This window comes from Aquarana catesbeiana, linkage group LG11, assembly GCF_042186555.1.
Source record: "Aquarana catesbeiana isolate 2022-GZ linkage group LG11, ASM4218655v1, whole genome shotgun sequence".
Classification (NCBI taxonomy): domain Eukaryota; kingdom Metazoa; phylum Chordata; class Amphibia; order Anura; family Ranidae; genus Aquarana; species Aquarana catesbeiana.
In genome coordinates this window covers 208,792,052-208,814,202 of record NC_133334.1, presented here as the reverse complement: position 1 = coordinate 208,814,202, position 22,151 = coordinate 208,792,052, and the positions used below count along the sequence as shown (strand labels likewise).

Here is a 22,151-nt window from a genome sequence, read left to right as displayed (position 1 = left end):
GAGTGTGGCTCTGGGTGAATTTTCAGTACCAAAAGCGGTAACCCCGAGCCACACTCGGGATCACAACGCAGGATCCAGGCAAAGTTACTTACCTTGTCCCTAAGATCTTGCGATGTCTCCCCGCTTTGTGTGCGAGCCGTGTCTCCGCTCGATCTATCACAGTGCATGCAGTTTTATATTATATATACAGTTCTTCCTGCCTGGAAACTTGAGATTGTCCATAGCAACCAAAAAGTGTCCCTTTACCTCAAAAGCGGTTTTAGACCAGCTAGAAAACAGCGATAATAAATTAGAATCACTTGCAGAATTGAGCGATAGTGATTTGTGGGGAAATTCGTCATCAAACACTGAAAGTAATGACAGCGACAATTCTGCAACTGAGCAAATTTCAAAAAATTATTTACAGTTATTTATTATATTACAATTTATGATTTCGCGTTTCAAACTTTATCATACTCCGGATGTCTACTAGACTCTTGTTTGGACAGATTTAAGTGTGTTATTCCTAAGAATTATAGGCCTACAACAGACATCCCAACCTGCAAAAACTAATTTCAAGGAGGTGGCATCCACCTCCCACCCCCGTGGCAAAGTGTGGGCATGGCTTAAATTGCACTACATATTGGGCGTGGCTTAAAGGGGGTGTGGTTTAATAGTCTGAGATGACCTACATAGTGCAGTATGCAGTAATGTTAAATAGGGAATGTACGGTGCGGAGTGTACAGCAGTGAGTAGTATGTGTAGGAGAGGAGTGTGGAGTGTATGGAGGTGGCTAGTATGTGCAGTAGATGATTGCAGAGTGTATGTAAGTGGGTATAATGTGCAGGTGAGGAGTGTGGAGTGTACAGCGGTGGGTAGTATGTGCAAGATGGTGTCAGTAGGGCAGTGGAAATTGTCAGTAGTTCTTTATTTTTATTATTATTTCTTTACAATTTTATTTTTTTTTTTTACATTTTTTCAAAATGCTTTTTAGGGGCCAGTGGATGGTGTCAGTCGGGCAGTATACAGTGTCAAAATTTATTTTATTTTTACTATTTTTTTTACATTTTTATTTTTTTAATTATATTTTACAATTTTATTTTTGGGGTTGGGGGGTAGCGGACGGTGTCAGTACAGCAGTGGATGGTATCAGTAGTGTCTTTTTTTTTACAATTTAATTTGTTTTAAATTTTTTTCACAATGCTTTATGGTTGGAGGGAGTTGGGGCAATGTTGGTAGGGCTGGTGGAGTGGTGTCAGTAATTTTTCATTTATATATTTTTTTACAATTTTATTTTTTATAATTTGTTTACAGTTTAATTATTTAATATTTATTTCATTTTTTTTTTTGTATCTGTTGGGGGGGGGTCTTTGGTGAGAAATTAGGGGTCTAAACAGACCCCTGACATCTCCCATTTGAGACAGAGAAAGGGACTGAGGACACATATTCCCCAGTCCCTTTCAGTACTGAATGGAGAGGAGTAAACACAGGTTACTCTGCTCAGTTTTCACAGGACACAGGAGCGATCTCGCTCACTGTGTCCCATTCAGAAAAGGAAGGGACCAGTATATGACAGATCTACTGGTCCTTTCCTCTGCTCTCCATCCTGACATCCCCCACAGCAGCCGGCGGGAGAGGAGAGGAGGGAACCGGATGCGGGGGAGGAGGGGGGTGGAGGAAATGGAGCCAGAGGAGGAGGACACGGGGTGGAGGACATGGAGCCAGAGGAGGAAGAGGCGGGGTGGAGGACATGGAGCCAGAGGAGGAGGACATGGAGCCTGAAAAGAAGGACATGGGGGCCGGAGAAGGACAGGAAACAGCTGGGAATGATCGGGAGGGACAGCTGTGAGCACCGATCTGTGTAGCCGCGGGAGGGAGAGGAGACGATGATGCTGTCAGCTGAAAAGCTATACAGGGAGATCGGTGCTCACAGCTGTCCTCTGCCACATCGATCATCCCCGGCTGTGATGCTGGGGAGCATTCCATGTGTGCAGAGTGGGGATGATACCCCACTGCCGTCCAGGATCGGCCCTGCGTTCGGGAGATCGCGCGGCACTGGCGGTATGTGCGGGAACTGCAGCCAAAATGCGGGAGTCTCACTTCTCAGGAGACTTGGGAAGTCTGCTACAATATAAAATGGCAAATTTCCATGCAAAACATTGTACTGCTTTGAGAATCAAAAATCTGACATAATCATAACGCTAGGGAGGTTAAACAGTCTGTATAAAAGGTTTAATTTATAATATAACACTTTTGGTAGATAAATAGTGCATTTATCATAGAGGTCTATACTTCAGTTCAAAAAGGGTCAACTGAGGAGGAAAGAGGGACAGGGAGATTTGGTTCCAAAAGAGGGGACTTTTGGGGGTATGCACAAAGTCAACTGTATGTCACTTAGTGACTATATATCAAATGAATTGCGTATTTCATATGAGCAGCTTACGTGTGGCTTGCATAGCTATACAATACCATGTATAGGATTGTATAGTTTCACCCCTATCAGTATACATGTATACTGTATGTATATTCAGAAAAGGCATTTATTAGCTAAATGCATTTGATTTAATTGATTTGGTTATCTCTAGTAAAGTAAGGGCTGGTTCACATTGGAATGCATGTGTTCCCTTGCGGTCCCTCGTATTCCAGTTTTGACATTCCATTCATTTGAGTGGGCTGCAAAATGCACTGGAATGTGCAAAAAGGTAGTGCAAGCACTACTTTTGCAAACTGCACTTCGCCAAACAGCACGGTACTGCAATACCAAGCTGTTTGGTGGTCACATACGCGCAGCCTTTACTAGATGCATTTGGGGTGCCATTAACAATTAAATGGCACTTGTGTGCATCTTGCAAGGGCAGCGTGTTCACGTGCAGTGGGGGATACATGCATGAAATATACCTTTCCCACACTGCATTCCGGTGTTAATGGACTATAACATTAATTACTTCTTTCAGTAGTGTAGAGGGTTTAGCTGCTTGCAGAAGGAAAACTTCAAGATCTGGAAATGATCCACTCTGCTTGCTATATATATATTTTTTTCTGTACCCGGTGTCTTTTTGCTTGCTTTAATTTTTTGCACCTCCTCCTTTGATATATTTATCACTCTTTCCTCCTTTGTTTCCTATGAAGTTTCCTTTCTTTCCTATTCTCTATTTCATCCCCTTCACACACTCATATCACACCCTCGCTCTCTTTCTGTGATTCATTCTTTTTCTTATTCTGTGCGCCCCCAAGCCCCCCCCGACCTTTCTTGCTTTCTCTTTCTGTGCCAGCACAGAAATATTTGCTAAATCTCAGGGGGTCTGAGACCGGGAGTAAAACAGGGGAGAGGAAAAAGAGTAAAAGAGAAAAAAAAAGACAGAAACAAACTTTGTCCATACAAGGATGGAGAGGGGGAGGGAGAGCAGTGCATGTGGGAGAGCAAAAAAAAGGAAAAGACCTCCCTCCCAAATCCACAGGCAGAAAGATAGTAGTACTTCATTTCATATTTCGTCTGTTAAAAGCATCAGACTGGAGACAGCTAAAGTAAAGACAAAGAGCAGAAAGATGACAACCACTTCCTAACCAGACTGTGATGTGAGATAACTGGCTGCTTCAGAGAATGAAGAAGGAAAAGTTATATCTAGGAAGACCAACACAGATATACTAACAAGCACTGAAATTGGCTCGAGGAATCCCACATAAAAGGAATATAGCAAGGTTATAGGAGAAGTCAATTAAATCTTTGCCAACATCATGAGGAGGAAACTTACACAGCTACTCTTAAGGAACTATTGATCCAAATGTGACCAACCACAGAAACAGCTGGAAAGAGCTAATTCTGAGCAGAATAAGCCGGTGTTACATTTTATCAGAAGGATAAAGTTCAGTCTGCAGAGAGGCTTATCAGACTTTCTCGACAATACTGCACACAAAAGCAACCATCAGTTCAACCAAAGGAATCATCATGTTTTTATTTATCCTCAATCTGCTAGTTGTATTATTCCTTCCTATTTCACTTTCCTATGAACTTAGAGAGCATGATGCCCTTTGTGGGCCAAGTGACTCATGTTATGCAGTCTTGTACCAGAGACGTACGTTTCTGGAGTCTTGGAGAGCTTGTCGTGAAAGAGGTGGCAACCTAGCAACAGTCAAAAATGCTCAGGAAGCATCTTTAGTTGAGCAACTTCTTACCTCCTCAACAGGTTCCCACAGTGATGGAGACCTGCAGCTAAGGCTTTGGATTGGCTTGCAGCGTCAGCCCAGGCAGTGTGCTCCTCAAAAGCCTTTGCGTGGTTTCACGTGGACTACTGGAGACCAAGACACCGCTTACACCAACTGGGTTAGCCAGCCAGTGTCAGCAGGGCCGCCAAGTTCCTGTTCAGCTCCACGATGTGTGGCAATTGGATTGGGCCATGGTAAACCAGAAGATGATTTTAAATGGCTGGAAGGATCTTGTACATTACCTGTTGATGGTTTTATATGCAAGTTTCGCTATCAAGGATTGTGTTCAACTTTGACTGAACAAACTGTTCGCTATTCTTTACCCTTTGGCTATGAGGGTACCTGGCTAGACTTGCTTCCATTTGGCACTGTTGCAATAGTATCATGTGAAGGTCAACATCAAAGCATGTCTGTCCTCTGCATGTTAAAGGAGGATGGTACTGTGGGATGGAACAAGGATGAACCTTTTTGCCAACATCCTGAAGAATTACAATGTCAGGAATGTCAGCAGCTGTGTGATAAAGGAGTTTGTAGCTGTCAAGAAGGGTATGTACTCCAGCCAGATGGACACTCCTGTGAACCAGAGGATGACCATAACTATGAAGCACAAGGATGCCCTTGTCAATACCAATGCATAGCTGGAGCAGGTGGTCAGGGGTACCAGTGCATATGCCCAGAAGGCTATGAACTGGCTGCTGATGAACATAGTTGTGAAGACGTAGATGAATGTGAAGATGAAGAAACATGTGAACACTTATGTCAGAATACTCTGGGCTCATATACTTGCTCTTGTGACTTGGGTTTTACTGTTGCTGAAGATGATCCTGAGCGCTGTGTAGATATAGATGAATGCCGTATTGCTCGTATGTGCCAACAGATGTGCGTGAACTATTTTGGGGGCTTTGAATGCTACTGTAATGAGGGCTATGAACTGGATGCTGATCGTGTGAGCTGCAATCCTCTGGATTTAATGGAGCCTAGACATGAGCCAAATCCATCTGTGACTAGAATTTTTGAGCAAGAACCAGAGACATTTGAAACAGCAACTGATGGTTGGTATTGGACAGACACAGAAACAACTGGCAGGACTTATATTGACCAACCAACAACATCATTTAAAAAAGAAACAACTGTGGAGCCAACTTTGAATAAAATTTTTGACACAACAACAGACCCACTGGACTGGGAAAACCACATGGAAATAACAGCTTCACCCACTGTTACCCCATCTCAGACTATACCACCATCCTATAAGATGGATAAAATCAGAAGAACCACTTTCAAACAAGTACCACCTAGAGTTTCTTTATTGTCTTCAATAGTTCCTACAAGGTACTTATCAACTACATTACCACAAGATGAACCAAATGTTTATGAATGGCAGACAGAAGAGGTCATGTCTGCTATCTCCACAACGGTTCAACCCAGAACCACTGCAGTTTTGCTGGAGCAGGCTAGGATATCAACAACAGACATTTTCCTACAAGAAGATAATCCTACAACAACAGATATACCAACAACAAGAGTACATATAAATAAAAACACAATGCCTTCACTGGACCTCTCAATGTCTAATCATATTGGAAATGCTGTATCGTCTGATTTATCATCAGTTTCTTCCAACACATCCCAAGAATCAAAGGGTAAAAGGGACAACCGATGGTTGGTGGTAGCCTTACTTGTTCCTCTGTGTGTTTTTCTAGTAATAATGTTGGCCCTTGGTATTGTGTACTGTACACGTTGTGGAGGGGAAACAAAGCCTCGAAGTGTCACTGACTGCTATCACTGGGTAACAGGTGGTGGACCAGAAAAAGGCCTTCCTCCTTCAGGGGTAGAAATACCTATCAATCGAGGAGCAGTTTAAAGAAACATGAGGATTCTAGAATTTTAAATTAGATAAAGTAGCCCTAAATGTGGGACTCACATGCGATCATGTTTTTTTTTTGGGCTTCGTGCAGATAAAAAAAAAAATCACAAGTACTTGCATAATAATTTTAGCTTGATTATTTTTGTCATGTGATTTTGTCATTGTACAGGTTGTGTAGGCCACACACATTGGTGATATTTATAAAGTAGAAAACTTGGCAATTTTTCACTTTCTGAAATATGTAGATTTTCTAATTTCACATAATCCTAAAAAGTATGTTATAATAGCATACACGTGAAATTGCCATATTATGTTTTAAGAATATTCCCCTAAATACCTCTCTATTTGGACTTAATCAATGATTCTGCACAAAAAGCAGAACTAAACTGCAAACCTATAGCCTCCAATCAGAGCTTGATCATTAAAATGTTATTCCTGAAATTCTGATTGATGGCTATGAGTTCCACCACTTGCTCTTTTTCTCCTGCTTCATTCAAAAATGTGTCTAAATATGTTGGCCTCATTATTTATATTATGCTCTGCTCATATCTGTCATCATTCTGTCTATTCAGCAGAACTCCACAGTTCTCATTATTCCTAATTACAACGTTCTTTACCAACTTAACATTTCAACCAATGCTAAGTAGTTACTTGCATATTTCAGACATCTCTGGGTAACCCAACCCATTTTCGGCATTTGTTGCTGTTGTAATCTTTCACTCTTAATTAATGAAAGATGATATTGATTCTAGGTATCTGCACACCACTCATCATGTATGATGATGTATTAAAATAGTTTGGCAATGTTATTCTTTCAGTATTTGTGGTGACAGTATTAATGACACTCTCAGCAGGAAGGTGAATTATTATAATGAACAGTTCAAATTCGAAATGTAATGGTGACTTAAAAATTAAGATGTCTATGCAATTACATACTGCGGTAACAAATGTGTATATGTGTCTCAGTACCAGGCTACCATTATGACAACAGGATACTCAGGGGGTGGAAAAACCTTTGGGGACCTCTCACAAATGTAATTCTGTTAATTGTGTGTTTAGCATATAATGTTTTATAACATATTATTGTCTCCTTTTCCCCATCATTATTTCATAAATCTCTTGTAACACACTAGACCAATCCTTCCTGTGTTACCTGGATTACAGAAGCCTCTGTCGACCTACCCCTTATTTGTATTGAAAACTTTCTTTACCACTTGCACTTGTCTGGATCATGTGAACACTGCTTGCATATATTAATAACTGAAGAATTGCATAGTGATGGGCAACACAGGAATGCAAAATCAATATATTGTTTACTGTTAGATGAATGAGACATTTTGTTTTGCCACTTTGAAAGTCTGAATGCCTTTGATTCCAGTGTGGTGTATCAATCTGAATCTTGTTCTGGCACCACGGGTTTATTACCAAAATAACTGTTTTTTTTTATTGTTCAGAACATGTTTTTGTGATTTTAAATGGCCTTGCTGTAATGAGGATGAAAGTAAGCAATGCATTTTTTTTTTGTTATAATTGTAGTTAGGTTTCCATATAATGGATACAGTATGAGTCATGCGTGAAAAAATGAATAACATTTAAACCGACAAAATCAAAAACACAAAGCTAATGTCATTCTATCAATGCAGGGATTTGTTGGAATTTTTTGTATTGTACAAACTGTACACAGTGCTGCAGTAAGCTACAAAAGGATTGTAAAAAAATGTCCCTTTTGCACTGATTGGGTCATGTCACTGCTGGTCAGAGTTGTCATTCTAAATCTAAATGTTAGTAATACAGAATGTTATACTGCTTAAAGTGATAGATAAATAGGGATGAATTAGAAACTCCATTAAGTTTTTTTTGCTGTTTGTGTCCCCATGTGGAAACTCAGATAGCAAGCAGTTGTAAGTTTGAAAATGACTTGCTAAGCTATTGCTAGACTTGCCAGGCTTCACAAGTTTAATCCACAATTGCAGCAAGTCCTCATTGCATGACTCCAGATCAACTTTCTTTGCAAACATCCTGCATGTCTGCTGGAAGTTCTGGTTCAGTTATGTTGTGCAATAGTCATCCCACCACAGGGGTCACTGTGGCTGAATTTTCATGCTGTAGACTTGCAGAGCTCTTGCTGTAGACCCACCACTGCAACTTTGCTCTTGCTAGAGACTTGCCACACAAATTTGTTACAAATTGGAAAAGTGTCAACTAGAAGTGCTCTTCAAGTGTACAACTTGCCAGTGAAAATGTGCAGCAAGTTAACAGACTTATGCCCCGTACACACGGTCGGACGTTGTTCGGACATTCCGACAACAAAATCGTAGGATTTTTTCCGATGGATGTTGGCTCAAACTTGTCTTGCATACACACGGTCACACAAAGTTGTTGGAAAATCCGATCGTTCTAAACGCGGTGACATAAAACACGTACGTCGGGACTATAAACGGGGTAGTGGCCAATAGCTTTCATCTCTTTATTTATTCTGAGCATGCGTGGCACTTTGTCCGTCGGATTTGTGTACACACGATCGGAATTTCCAACAACGGATTTTGTTGTCGGAAAATTTTATAGCCTGCTCTCAAACTTTGTGTGTCGGAAAATCCGATGGAAAATATGTGATGAAGCCTACACACGGTCACAATTTCCGACAACAAGGTCCTATCACACATTTTCCGTCGGAAAATCCAACCGTGTGTACAGGGCATAACAATTCAACACTGCCACAAATCTGTGGCAAGTTATCCTTGTTATCTGGGAGATTTACCTTTCCTGGCCTAGTGACCACTGTCATTGGGAAAGACAATGAAGGGAATCCCTCCAGCAAGGACACAGACCTCATAAAACCAGGGCTTTTTTGCAGCTGGAACTTGGTGGAGCTTAATTCCTCCACCTCTGGCTCTGGGGGCTTCCTGCTGATCATTGTCACTTGTAAACACAGAAGTCCAGCTTCTATGTTTACAAGTGATAGCTTGTTACCCATTGGCTCCCACAGATTGTATCTCCTGAGCAGATCCCACTGAGTGCAGGACAGGGACAAGGGAAATGCAGGTGCCCGGGGTGCAGTGCAGTCATGGGCGAGATGGTGCACGTTGTACGCTGCCCCCTCTTTGATCTCCATTTTTTCTGTGGCCCCTGAATGCTGATGCCCCCACTGGATGATCTACCTGCAAGTGAGAGGAGTGGAGCTGTGATTACAGTGTGTGTGTGGTGGGGGGGGGGGGGGGACACATTTTTGAGTTCCTGCACCTCTGCTCTGAGAAAAAAAGCGCTGCATAAAACCCTTCTCCATTCTGCTAAAAGTGTTTTCATACATATATTTATCTCTTTTGGGGAGATTTGCCTTCACTTCCTGTCTTGACGACTAAGGAAATCTTCCTAATGGAGACACAGAAAGCAACCCTTGTACGAAAGGAGAAAAGCAACAGATGCCAATCATGTACAGTCCATGTATAATTTTATTCAAAATTTTGAATTGTAAAAATCCAACATGTTTCATGCTTGAGCCCCTGGAATGACTTGGATTTTACAAATTTTACAAATCATAACTGTGAATAGAGTTATAGCTGGACTCTACATGACTGCTGACTGAAGCTTTTCTCCATGCATACCTAGTTTTATCAGGGTCCCTAGCCAACCCTTGGCTGCTACTCTATGGAGAGATTAATGCTGTCTGGGGGAAATTAAATGACAGAATGTAAAAGCAGAAGCCGCATACTGATAAGCTCATCTCTCTGACAATCTGCTCTCTCCTACCCTGTTTCCCCTAAAATAAGACCTAGCGTGATTGTCGGTGATGGCTGCAATATAAGCCCTACCCTCCAAATAAGCCCTACCCTGTTTCCCCGAAAATAAGCCCTACCCTGAAAATGAGACCTACAAAGACTTTAACTAGGGCTTATTTGGGGGGGAAGGGCTTATATTGAAGCCATCGCCGACAGTCACGCTAGGTCTTATTTTAGGGGAAACAGGGTATCAGCATACTACTTGCACTGCAGGACAAATGATTGTCTCCTTGGACTGCTTCTCCCACTCCCAGTCTGACCTCTGCTATACAGGGACTTCATTAGGATAATACAACAAACAATCAAGCACTTACAATGCTTGCAAAAAAAAAAAAAAGAAAATACGAAAAAAAGCAAAGCGGTGTAAATATTTGTCACGGTACTAGCCTCTTGAAGTCCTTTTATAGCAGAGGTCAAAAAGGAAAAAACAACTCAAGGATTAAATCAAAATGTTTTGCAGTCCATGGAGCATGCTGATAGGAGGAGTGAGCAGAGTGACAGACAAGCTTGTCGATGTGTTGCTTCTCATTTCATTGTCCAGTCACAGAATGAGGGGGGAGACCTGTAAGCAAAAGTAAAACTGCAGCAGAGGAAGATCAGGTCTCCTCCCCTGCCAGACAAGGTTGTGCTGTGTGGCATAGTTGTGTAAATCTCAGGGCTGGATGGACCAAAACAATCCTTTGGTTGGTTAGAACAAATCTAGGATTCTTTCCATCTGTGTATTTAGCCTGTATGCCTGGCGTTCAGCTTAAGAATGTGCTAATGAATTCATTGCAGGTACATTGATTTGTGTATTCTCTATCTGCCTGGAGTTTGGCTTTAATAAAATGTAACAAATTTATATTAGCGCTTGAAAATGATTTTGTGGAACAGTTGAGCAATTTTTTATACTGGGAACATTTTAAGGGTAAGAGACTTTCAGGAGCACTTTTTTCGAAGCCTGAGGCTATCCCTGGCATCGCAGGCAGTTATGTAAACCACACATTACTTTTAACTGCCCATATCCTGTCCATAGACCCCTGTATGTTCTTGGGAAAACCGTTCAGCCAATGTATAAACATTGTTGCTCTAATAGGTTTAGGAAAAGCAGGACATGTACCAAAGTGTGCTCTGGTGTGTTTTATACTGGTGTTCCAAGTTTTGTACTGGTTTCAAATTCTATAGAATTTTCTTGTTAAAATGCTCTAATACTCTTTTAACTCAATGTCGGTAAAAAAAGGTCACAGGGATAGTTCTGAAAAAGAAAACCTATAAAAAAAATGAACTACAGGTTTGTTTCAAATAGTGTAGTATATATGATTGTTACCCATGCCTCTTTAAATGTAATGCTATTAAAATTGCCTTTGTATTTTAATTCATCATATGGTCCCAGTATATAATGCATGGACAGGATTTCCCAGAATCATCATCTGACTTCTCCCCTAGAAGTCTGCATTGAGACCAAATGACAGCAAACTTCTACATGGAATATGGCATCCCCAGCAATGTTTTGCAGTTTGTTGTACCAGCAGCTCAGTCTTTAGTAAGGTATTATCATAGGTGTGCACTGGAGGTGTGCCAGGTGTGCCTGGGCACACCCTAATCACTATGTGCGGTGCCAGTTCCCCCTGCTGCCCGGGTTGTTGCCCCCACCCTGAAGTGCTGCTAGCTTCCCTCCTCTTCTCTCCCCCTGGCTGCTGCGGGGGATGTTTCGGGATGGAGCGCAGGGGGAAGGGGCTAGTAAATATCTAATTTACCAGCTCCTTCCTTTTCCAAATTAACACAGTGGGGGTTATTTACTAAAGGCAAATCCACTTTGCACTACAAGTGCAAAGTGCATTTGAAATTGCACTGAAAGCGCACTTGGAAGTGCAGTCGCTGTAGATCCGAGGGGGACATGCAAGGAAGATAAAAAACAGCATTTTAGCTTGCACATGATTGGGTAATAAAATCAGCAGAGCTTCCCCTCATTTCAGATCTACCCCTCAGATTTACAGCGACTGCACTTCCAAGTGCACTTTCAGTGTAATTTCAAGTGCACTTTGCACTTGTAGTGCAAAGTGGATTTGCCTTTCGTAAATAACCCCCAGCATATACTATGTTTACTATGCTTCCGTTTGTGAATGAACAGGAAGCCACTCAGCACAGACCAAAACTATTCACTACCCCCTGCAGCTGAGGCTGCAGAGAAAGGCATGTGAGTTCAATATTTGGGGTGCACACCCTAATGAAGTAGGCTGCGGGTACTATTGCATATAAAGTGATAAAGCTCTTTAAAGCACTGGAGCTGATCAGTAAAAGCAGAACTTCCCACTTAGTATGAATTCCAAAGATTTCACTAACTCCAGAAATACTGTAGCTTTTTGATCCTGATAGAGCAGGGAAGGGTTAGGAAGACTTAACAAATGAGGGAGATTCTTATTTCTCTCTTCCCTCGCTTTGTGCCAATTAGGAAGATGCTCCCTCACTTTTTCTCTTACTTTGTGTCAGACAAACCAAGAAATGCAGAGAAATCTACCCAATGGGTTCACAGGAAGCTAATTTCTAGCACAACATGGGATAGTGGAAACCTTTATCAGGCTGTATTGTGTCCCCAACTGGTAGATTTCCCTATTCCTGTCTAGGTGACATCAGGCAGAACTGAAAGTGCAACGAAATCTCTCAAGTGGGAACACAGAATGCATTTAAGGCTCATCTCTGGGCAAAACAAACAGAAAAAAAAAAAAACCCTTGCAGTGGTGCCCCTTCTCATTGCAATGGTTAAAGTGTTACTATACCCACACCAGAAAACTCAGTCTGTATATACAGTAAAGCATGCTTGTTATACTCACTGTGAAACCTAAGGGGTTAATACTCTGTATTGTGTAAAAAGACTGTTTGATCCTGTCTTCTGTTATCCTCCCCTTCTTCCACTGTCCCCAATCCATCTCCTGATAGTACAGAGCCTTGGGGGCATTCTGCTTATGCTCAGTTTGATGTGTAATGCTAGAAAATTTTTTTCTTTTTTCTTGGGAGGGTGCATGTGATCAGCACAGGGCTAATCAGCACTGTCCAGACAGAGGGTCAGGGGTCCTGTAGCCTCATAGGACAGTCAAAGGAGAATGAAAACTCCTCCTACAAGCTTTAACCAGTGCTCGGCCAGACACTGATAAGTCAAAAGACTGCTATATACTGTTGATGAGAAAAGGTATTTAGCAGTTTATATTTACTAAAATGATTGTATTTCCATGTTCTGTGTACTGTGGGAGACCAGATATAGTGAATGCAGGGTCCTGGGTTTAGTTGCACTTTAAATGCTCAATAAAGTGTTGGTTCACCTTTAGACCCCTTTCACACTGAAGCGCTGCAAAAACTGCCGCCAAAACGTTTTTGTGGTACTTTTGCGGTGCTTTTGAGGTGCTAGTGGGGCACGTGGAGAAATAAAAACAGTTTTGCAGCGCTTTTAATTTCAATGGGCAGGGGCGTTTTTGAGCTCAGCAATTCCAGGGGTAAGTACAGCGGGGACCATGGGGGGTTCAGATGGTGCCCAGTGTTAGGTCACCTTTTAAATTTTTTCTGTAAGGTCTTATTTACATGGACAGAAAAAAATGCCACGTTTAGATGTGTATTTTCTGCATGAAAGAAAGATCCAGTGTAAAATATACGCCTAAAGTACTCCTGTTTATGCACATTTATACACAATTATGCACATACATACATACAATAAAATCTGCAGATCTATGCTTAAAAAATCTGCAGCTGTGTCTTTTCTGTGTACTTTTTTGTGCATGTTCACATGGATACACAACTATCTGGTATACACATCTGAATGCAGCCTTTTTTCTGCTTTTGTGAATGAGCCCCACATGTGCTGTGTTTAGATGAGTACAAATCTACTGTATGCTTCTAAACAGATCGTTTTTTCTGCCCGTGAGAATGAGCCCCAAAGGTGAATTAACCCTTTAAGTCTAGGGAGTTGTAGAAGGAGCTGTATTACTTACATTCTCCTTGCTCCTGCAGACTCCTGATCTGCTCGACAGATCCCCTGCAGACTTCTCTCTAAGCCACTCTCAGCTGTGGTCACAAGCTCTCCTCCTTTACTTACAATGCTGTACTAACAGCCCTGCATTGTATGTGATGATGTAGATCAGGGATATGCAATTAGTGGACCTCCAGCTGTTGCAGAACTACAAGTCCCATGAGGCATAGCAAGACTCTGACAGCCACAAGCATGACACCCAGAGACAGAGGCATGATGGGACTTGTAGTTTTGCAACAGCTGGAGGTTCACTAATTGCATATCCCTGATGTAGATGGATCACCCACAGCTTGGAGCTTCAGGGAGTAAAGAACAGCACTGGAAGTGTCTGGAGTGGGAAAGTTAAAGTGATTGTAAAGGGTTTTTTTTTTTTTTTTTTTAAATAACAAACATGTTATACTTACCTCCACTGTGCAAGGGTTTTGCACAGAGTGGCCTCGATCCTCCTCCTCTGGGGTCCCTCAGTGGTGCTCCTGGCTCCTCCTCTTCTCGAGTGCCCCCACAGAGAGCTGCATTCCATGGGGGCACTCGTGCGGACGCGCTCCCAAATCCTGCTGCTGTGTCCATTGACACAGACAGCAGGACTCGGCCCTGCCCCCCAACTTCCTGTGTTACTGGATTTGATTGACAACAGCGAGAGCCGATGGCTCCCGCTGCTATCAATCTATCCAATGAGGACCCAAAACAGTGGCTGGAGCTGCTGTGCTCTTCCATGTCGCTGGAATGATCGGGTTCAGGTAAGTAAAAGGGGGGCTCTGGGGGGCTTCTGCACCGCAGAAGGTTTTTCACCTTAATGCAGGGTAGGCAACCTCGGCCCTCCAGCTGTTTTGAAACTACAAGTCCCATGAGACATTGCAAGACCCTGACAATCACAGGCATGACTCCTAGAGGCAGAGGCATGATGGGATTTTTAGTTTCACCACAGCTGGAGGGCCGAGGTTGCCTACCCCTGCCTTAATGCATAAAATGCATGAAGGTGAAAAACACTGAGGATTTACAACCCTTTTAAGTAATACAGACTCTTGTTTTACCCCCTAGACTTAACAAGCATCTAACTCTTGCAGTGTGGGGATTGGGGGACCAATACAAGGGTTTTTTTTTTTTTTTTGGTTGTGCCTGGAGTTGAGCTGTAACTCTAATGGATTTAAAGTGATTCTAAAACTATTTATTTTAATAATAAACATGCCATACTTACCTGCACTCTGCAATGGTTTTACACAGAGCAGCCACGATCCTCCTCTTCTTGGGTCCCCTGCCGGCGCTCCTGTCTCCTCCTTTTCAGCAAGTACCCCCATGGGAAGCCGCTTCCTATAGGGGCACTTGTGCGGGCTCGATCCATAGACACAGACAGTATGGCTTGGCCTCACCCCCTGCTCCCTCATAATAGGATTTTATTGACAGCAGAAGGAGCCAATGGCTCCCCCTGCTGCCTTTCTGTTCTCATGGGAGAGAGCGAGGAGAGAGCCACAGCTCTTGGGCACAGCACTGGATCAAGATCAGGCTCAGGTAAGTATGAGGGGGGGATCCTAATAACAAAAGGTTATTTTACCTTAATGCAGAGAATTCAATAAGGTAAAAAACCTTAAGCCTTTAGAAACACTTTAAAGCTAAAGTTGTATTTGAGTTGTACTAGGGCTTTCTATCTCAGTCACTCAGTCATTTTTTAACAAGACTCGTGGCCACTCATTAAAATTAGAAGAAAAGAGGTTTAACCTTAAACTACGTAGAGGGTTCTTTACTGTAAGAGCAGCAAGGATGTGGAATTCCCTTCCACAGGCGGTGGTCTCAGCGGAGGGCATCGATAGTTTCAAGAAACTATTAGATAAGCACCTGAACGACAACAACATATAGGGATATACAATGTAATACTGACATATAATCACACACATAGGTTGGATTTGATGGACATGTGTCTTTTTTCAACCTCACCTACTATGTAACTATTATAGACTATGATCAAGCAAGGATTCGCAATAAGGATTTCTAAGCTTTTAGAATGAACAAATCTAACCAGGATGGGATTGTTAATTCCAGATTCAAAGTAATTCTTCAGATGCAAGCAGATACATGTGTGCAGTGCTAGTTGCTCCACCCTGTATACCTATGTAAACTGTGGGAAAAGACTGAAGCAAATGAACCTACAGATGTGAGGTGGTCACCATCCAGTTTAGTCAATATGAGACAATTCCACAGCAATACATTACCACCCTTCACCCTAGCAGATCAGGGATTTTTATTTATTTCTTCTTGTAAATGTGTCAAGTGTCATGTTTTTCCTGTATGTTTAAAAATGGCAAATAAACTCAATTTAAATAAGTATTCAACTGGTATTGTCAGTGTATTTGATTAGAAATCATTTAATTTTCAATAGTACATATTAAATATTAAAAAATATAAAATTTTTCATATTAAATTACAGTGGAACCTTGGTTAACGAGTAATGCGGTTAATGAGCGTTTTAAAAAAAAATCCTGACTCGGTTTGCGAGTGTTGTCCCGCAAAACAAGCAGAATTCAAGCGATTGTGGTGTGCAGTACCGCATTTGGCCAGAGGTGCGGGGGCGCTGGTGACACTCGGAATGCTTCGGAGCTATTCGGAGCTGTTCAGAAATACTCTGAATCACTCTGAGATACTCGGAAACACTTGGAAATACTCTGTTCCCGAGTGTTTCCAAGCCCTTCCGAGGGTTTCCGAGTTCAGCCGAGCTGTCCCCGAGTATTTCCGATTCTCTCTGGTGCCCCCCCACCTCTGGCCACATGCAGTATTGCATGCAATAGAAGTCAATGTGGAACAAATTATCTTCGTTTCCATTGACTTCTATGGGGAAACTCGCTTTGATATGCAAGTGTTTTGGATTACATGCATTCTCCTGGAACGGATTATGCTCGTAAGCCAAGGTTCCACTGTACTATGTTTGAAACGTTTGCCTTGTTCATAATATTTTATATGGTATTGCTATGCAAAATAAAAATTGACACATTGAGGAACTTTACATTGCTTAATGTCAAAAAAGTGTTTTATATTTAAAAGTAATGTTAAAGTTAATGTTAAATATGTACGCTGCACTACCTTCTTCTGAAAGATAGATACTCTATATAACCAAAAGTATTGGGACGCCTGCATTTACACGCACGTAAACTTTAATGGCATCCCAGTCTTAGTCCATAGGGTACAATATTGAGTTGGCCCACCCTTTGCAGCTATAACAGCTTCAACTCTTCTGGGAAGGCTGTCCACAAGATTTAGGAGTGTGTCTATGGGAATGTTTGACCATTCTTCTAGAACCGCAGTTGTCAGGTTAGGCACTGATGTGGACGAGAACTCCTGGCTCACAGTCTCTGTTCTAATTCATCCCAAAAGTGTTCTGTCGGGTTGACGTCAGGACTCTGTGCAGGCCAGTCAAGTTCCTCCACCCCAAACTCGCTCATTCCTGTCTTTATGGACCTTGATTTGTGCACTGGTGTGCCGTCATGTTGGAACAGGAAGGGGCCATCCCCAAACTATTGCCACAAAGTTGGGAGCATGAAATTGTCCAAAATGTCTTGGTATGCTGACGCCTTAAGAGTTCCCTTCACTGGAACTAAGGGGCTAAGCCCAAACCCTGAAAAATAACCCCACACCATAATCCCCCCTTCCACCAAATGATTTGGACCAGTGCACAAAGGAAGGTCCATAAAGACATGGATGAGCGAGTTTGGGGTGGAGGAACTTGACTGACCTGCACAGAGTCCTGACCTTAACCCGATAGAACACCTTTGGGATGAATAAGAGCGGAGACTGTGAGCCTAACAAATGCGCTTCTGGAAGATCGGTCAAACATTCCCATAGACCAGTGTTTCTCAAATCCAGTCCTCAAGGCGCCCCAACAGGTCATGTTTTCAGGCTTTCCGTTATTTTGCACAGGTGATTTGATCAGTTTCACTGCATTAGTAATAAACAGCTGTTTCATCTGAGGGAAATCCTGAAAACATGACCTGTTGGGGCGCCTTGAGGACTGGAGTTGAGAAACACTGCCATAGACACACTCCTAAACCTTGTGGACAGCCTTCCCAGAAGAGTTGAAGGTGTTATAGCAGCAGAGGGTGGACCAACTCAATATTGAACAATACGGACTAAGACTGGGATGGCATTAAAGTTCATGTGCGTGTATAGGCAACCGTCCCAATACTTTTTTTTAATATAGTGTATCTGGCTGTCATATTTCAAGCAGAACTAAACTCTCACAATCAACATTAACTTTTTTTAATCCTTATGCTACTAGCCTTAGTAAATTGATAGGAAGGTATATTATATTTATGTGTTTTAATTTATTTTTACTGAACAGATTCTACCAAACCAAGAGGGGAGGCTTGATTTCCACCTTTCCATGACCTCTGTCAGCTTTTCATATAGCAAAGGATAGTTCTTCTGATATAAGGTGTGAAGCGAGGGAGTTAAAAAATATGGAAGGGCACCTGCCACCCATTTAAAGTACAAATTCACATTTAGGAGAGTATGGCTATCCAAAGATATATTTAGTGCTTAAAATTTCGATTGATTAATTTTGAGGCTCAAGATGGTAGAGAAGTAATATAGCGGATTGAAAAAATTTGGTATGGAAACTATAGGAGAAGAGAGCAGCATAAGAATGTAATCTGCAAAAAAGGCATTTTTATTCTCCCATCTCCCACACTGAATGCCTTTCATATCTATGTGTTCTCTCATTTTTAAAGTCAAGGGTTCGTTCCAGTGCTAAAATAAATAATATTGGAGAAAAAGGGCAGTCTTGGTAAGTTTTGATGCACTGTGATTTATAGCACTTAATCAGGGACTACACGGTCTTCATATAGAATTTGCAAAATAGACAGAACTTCTGACCCAAATCCATATTTCTCCAAGTATATAAAAAAATATTCAAAGGAATCAAAGGCCTCTGAAGATCATGTGACAAGAGCATGCCTTTTCTCCTATCATCACATAGCAATTAGCCTGAATTGCTGAAAAATCATCTACTTTCCACCTTACCGCTGTCAATTGAATGTTGTCATCAGTGCAGCTAATGCCATTCGTCTGAATGAATGAAGTCCGGTGATTTCACTACTGTGATCAACTGGGCTGAGGATGAAACATTATTTACCAGCAACTTGATTTTTTTTCCCATTTTAACATTATTACTCAGTGATGTTGCTGGACTAGGATGGTTCCACATTTAGGGATTTTACAAGCTGCATCCTGATGTGTGGGTACCAGGGACAGCAACAGAGATCCATAACACATACTTTCTGCACAAAGAGATTTCTCTGCTGACATGTAGAGGAAATTTATTGAGACGTATAATGCAGGATTGGCAGAGACAGATCTTGGTACAGGTTAAACAAAGATATGTTATGGTTTTCATTTAGCTCCCACACTGCCCTCCAAATATGTTTGAGATATTTTTTTTTTTTAAATTAGGACTATTAAACTATTAGAACTTTTTTCGGGGGGGGGGCATACTTTTATGGACACCCAAGCTCGGCCCCCTTTTCGACAATGTCATGAAGGGGAGGGGCTTAGTCCGGGCGCCTGAATAGGGGGGGTGGCAGCGGCGGCCATAGATATCTATAGGTGATAGAGGGGTGACAGGAGAGAGGGGGTGGCGCCCGTGCGCCTTTAATGCACGAGCCGCCATTGTGTTCTGGCCATATTTTGATCTTGATGAAAATAGCTATACAGTCTGTATAGCTGTTTTCATCAAGATCAAAATATGGCCACAACAGATGTATTGCAATACAAAAAGATGTACATTGCCTTCTCTAGGCTATATAAATTATATGGGCTTGGACTGGTCTGGTACGCCTGGCCTGAGTAGTAATTAACTTCTAATACAAAGTGAAGAAGACATGAATTATCTCTGTATTTTATCTCATGATTGCAACATATTACACTAAGGCTCGATTCACACAGGGGCAACACGACTTCAGCGCGACTTTGCACGGCGACTTCAGCGCGGCTTCAATGCGACTTCAGCGCGACTTCAGCGCGACTTCAGTGCGACTTTAGCAAATTACAACGCGACTTCAAGTCGCCTCCAGGACAGGCGACTTCGGCTGTGGCCAATCACAGGACAATCAGCTCTCTGGGAGGGAGGGGTTTGCCTGGGCAAACAAAATTTTTTGCCTGCAAAGTCGCTTGACTTTAGAGAGAGATCCGACTTGGAGGCGACTTCCATTGATTTCTATGGTACAGGTCGCCTACCAAGTCGGATCCAAGTAGTACAGGGAGTACGCTCTGAAGTCGGAGCGACTACAGTAGTGTCTATTAAGACGCTCCCATTCACTGTCATGTGAATCTCTTTCTGGGGCGACTTGGGGCGACTTGAGGGGCGACAAGTCGGATCCCAAGTCGTCCCAGTGTGAACCGAGCCTAAAGAGACAAATCTTTCCAGCAAATTAGCAATAAATAAATCAAAATGCTCTTCCCTCCTGGGAGTCCTGGCTGCTCCTAACTGCTGTTACCTGTGGTTCCTCGCGGTTCTTATGTTACCTAGCCACAGGTAGCATATCAGTGGGCGGCTCGCACTTGAGTGGGCGGTGGCAGTGTCGGCCCGGATCTACATAGTGGCAGACTTCCAGCATATCACTTGGTGGTTCGCACTTGAGTGGGCAGATCCATCTATACAACATGAGACACACCTACACACTACACAGGCAGCCAATCACTGAGGAGGAGTGCGGAAAGGCCGAGCTGCCAAGCGGAGGACACTGGACAGTGTCAGTGTCAGGATAGAGAGCAGCCAGCAGAGTAGCAGACCCAAAAAAAAAGTCAGTGGCGGCCGCGATCGCTATTAAATTGCCTATTAACACATATTTACATGTTATTCAAGAAATTCTTAAAACCCCCCAAAAAATTATTTCCCATGCAGTGGGGCTGCACAGGTTAACTGCTCGTTTTTTTTCTAGGGGAGAGGAGAGCAGAGATCTTCTTACCTGATCCTCTGCTCCTCTCCACAAAAGACCGTTCCAGCATCTCACTCCCCAGTGGACTGTTCCTGATGTCATCACTCCCCAGTGGTCTTGATTAGTGACTGTTCCTGTCATGTCATCACACCCAGAGCAGACTCCATTGACCAGGAACAACCCACCTCTGGACCGTGGGGGGAGCGCAATTTTCCGGAGGATTGAAGGATCAGGTGAGTATATGCTTTCTGCTTATCCCTAGATAAAACAAGTAGTTGACCCGTGCAGTGCAGGCATAGCCCCACTGCATGGGAAAAAATATTTTGCCCAGAATTGGGCTTTAATATTAGCCAGGTGCCCAGTGCCTATGTGGAACACTGGTTTACAGCCAATATACAGTAATTAGCTAAAACCAAACTCTGGTTATTTACCAGTTTTTTCCCACACACTGAATACATCTGGGAAATTCATACAGAGTGTCCATGACAAACGTTGTGTGGGCGGCAGCTTCAAGTGCCTGTTGGAAACAGGTTGGTACATGAATTTGAGGCAAGCACTGCATAGGAAGGAGCACTGAGGCAGCGGCATCCATATAGTCACGCCGTCCACACAGTGAAGTGGACGAGGAGTTTTATAGCTAGATGGCAGGGCCTGATGGCAATTTGGAGACACTAGTTCCCCATCAGGTCTGCTCTCCTCATGATTGACAGCAGACAGTGGGCAGATTATAGCCAATAAACAGTCTGCTATTTGCTACAGAATCTGCCCACCGCCTGCTGTCAATCACAAGGAGAAAATGTGCCTTATGGGGAACAAATGTCTTAGCTTTCCCGCCAGGCTCTGCCCACTGTCAATGTCACTGACTGTTGGGATCCTATTGGTTGTGAAGCCAGTACCATTGACAACCAGTGACAGAAGTGGAGTGGATGGCGGCAGCAAACGCGCTGCACTGCTACACAGCTTACAGAGACAAGCACTATGGCTGTCTCTGTACTCTTGCTTAGAGTTGGTCTTAAAGAGGACCTTCTCCCTCTTCCCCCCAGCAAGAAAATGGCAATAATATTATTAATATTATTATACAGGATTTATATAGCGCCGACAGACTGCCTTTTCTTTCTTGTGGTTCCATTTTCAGGCTGCCGGTATCCCTGCTCCCATGCCACTATTATGAAAATGTATATTCTTCTGTACATGCATGAGATTGAGCACATGATTTAATGCGCCTCGTCTCGTGCATGCTCCGTACGACATTATACACGTTTTTTTGTTTTTTTTAACAACAAATGAGATTAATGTCATATGGTACATGCACAAGATGAAGCACATATGCAGCATGAGAACACTGCGAGATCTTGGAATCTTAGGCATACCTCCCTAAGAGGAGGAATTAGAGACACCTATCTGCAAAAGTA

The 22,151-nt window shown here is 42.6% G+C and overlaps 1 protein-coding gene across 1 annotated transcript; it reads left to right on the top strand.

Moving 5' to 3' along the window:
• The first annotated feature begins 3,210 nt into the window (after nucleotides 1-3,210).
• Nucleotides 3,211-16,141, top strand: CD248 (CD248 molecule). The gene has a single exon (XM_073605226.1). It carries the CDS (start codon nucleotides 3,926-3,928, stop codon nucleotides 6,044-6,046), a length of 2,121 nt encoding a protein of 706 aa, XP_073461327.1. The 5' UTR covers nucleotides 3,211-3,925; the 3' UTR covers nucleotides 6,047-16,141.
• The last annotated feature ends 6,010 nt before the right edge of the window (nucleotides 16,142-22,151 follow it).

What these genes read in the sequence shown, in the direction of transcription:
- CD248 (XM_073605226.1), top strand. Translation starts at nt 3,926, where the DNA reads ATGTTTTTATTTATCCTCAATCTGCTAGTTGTATTATTCCTTCCTATT.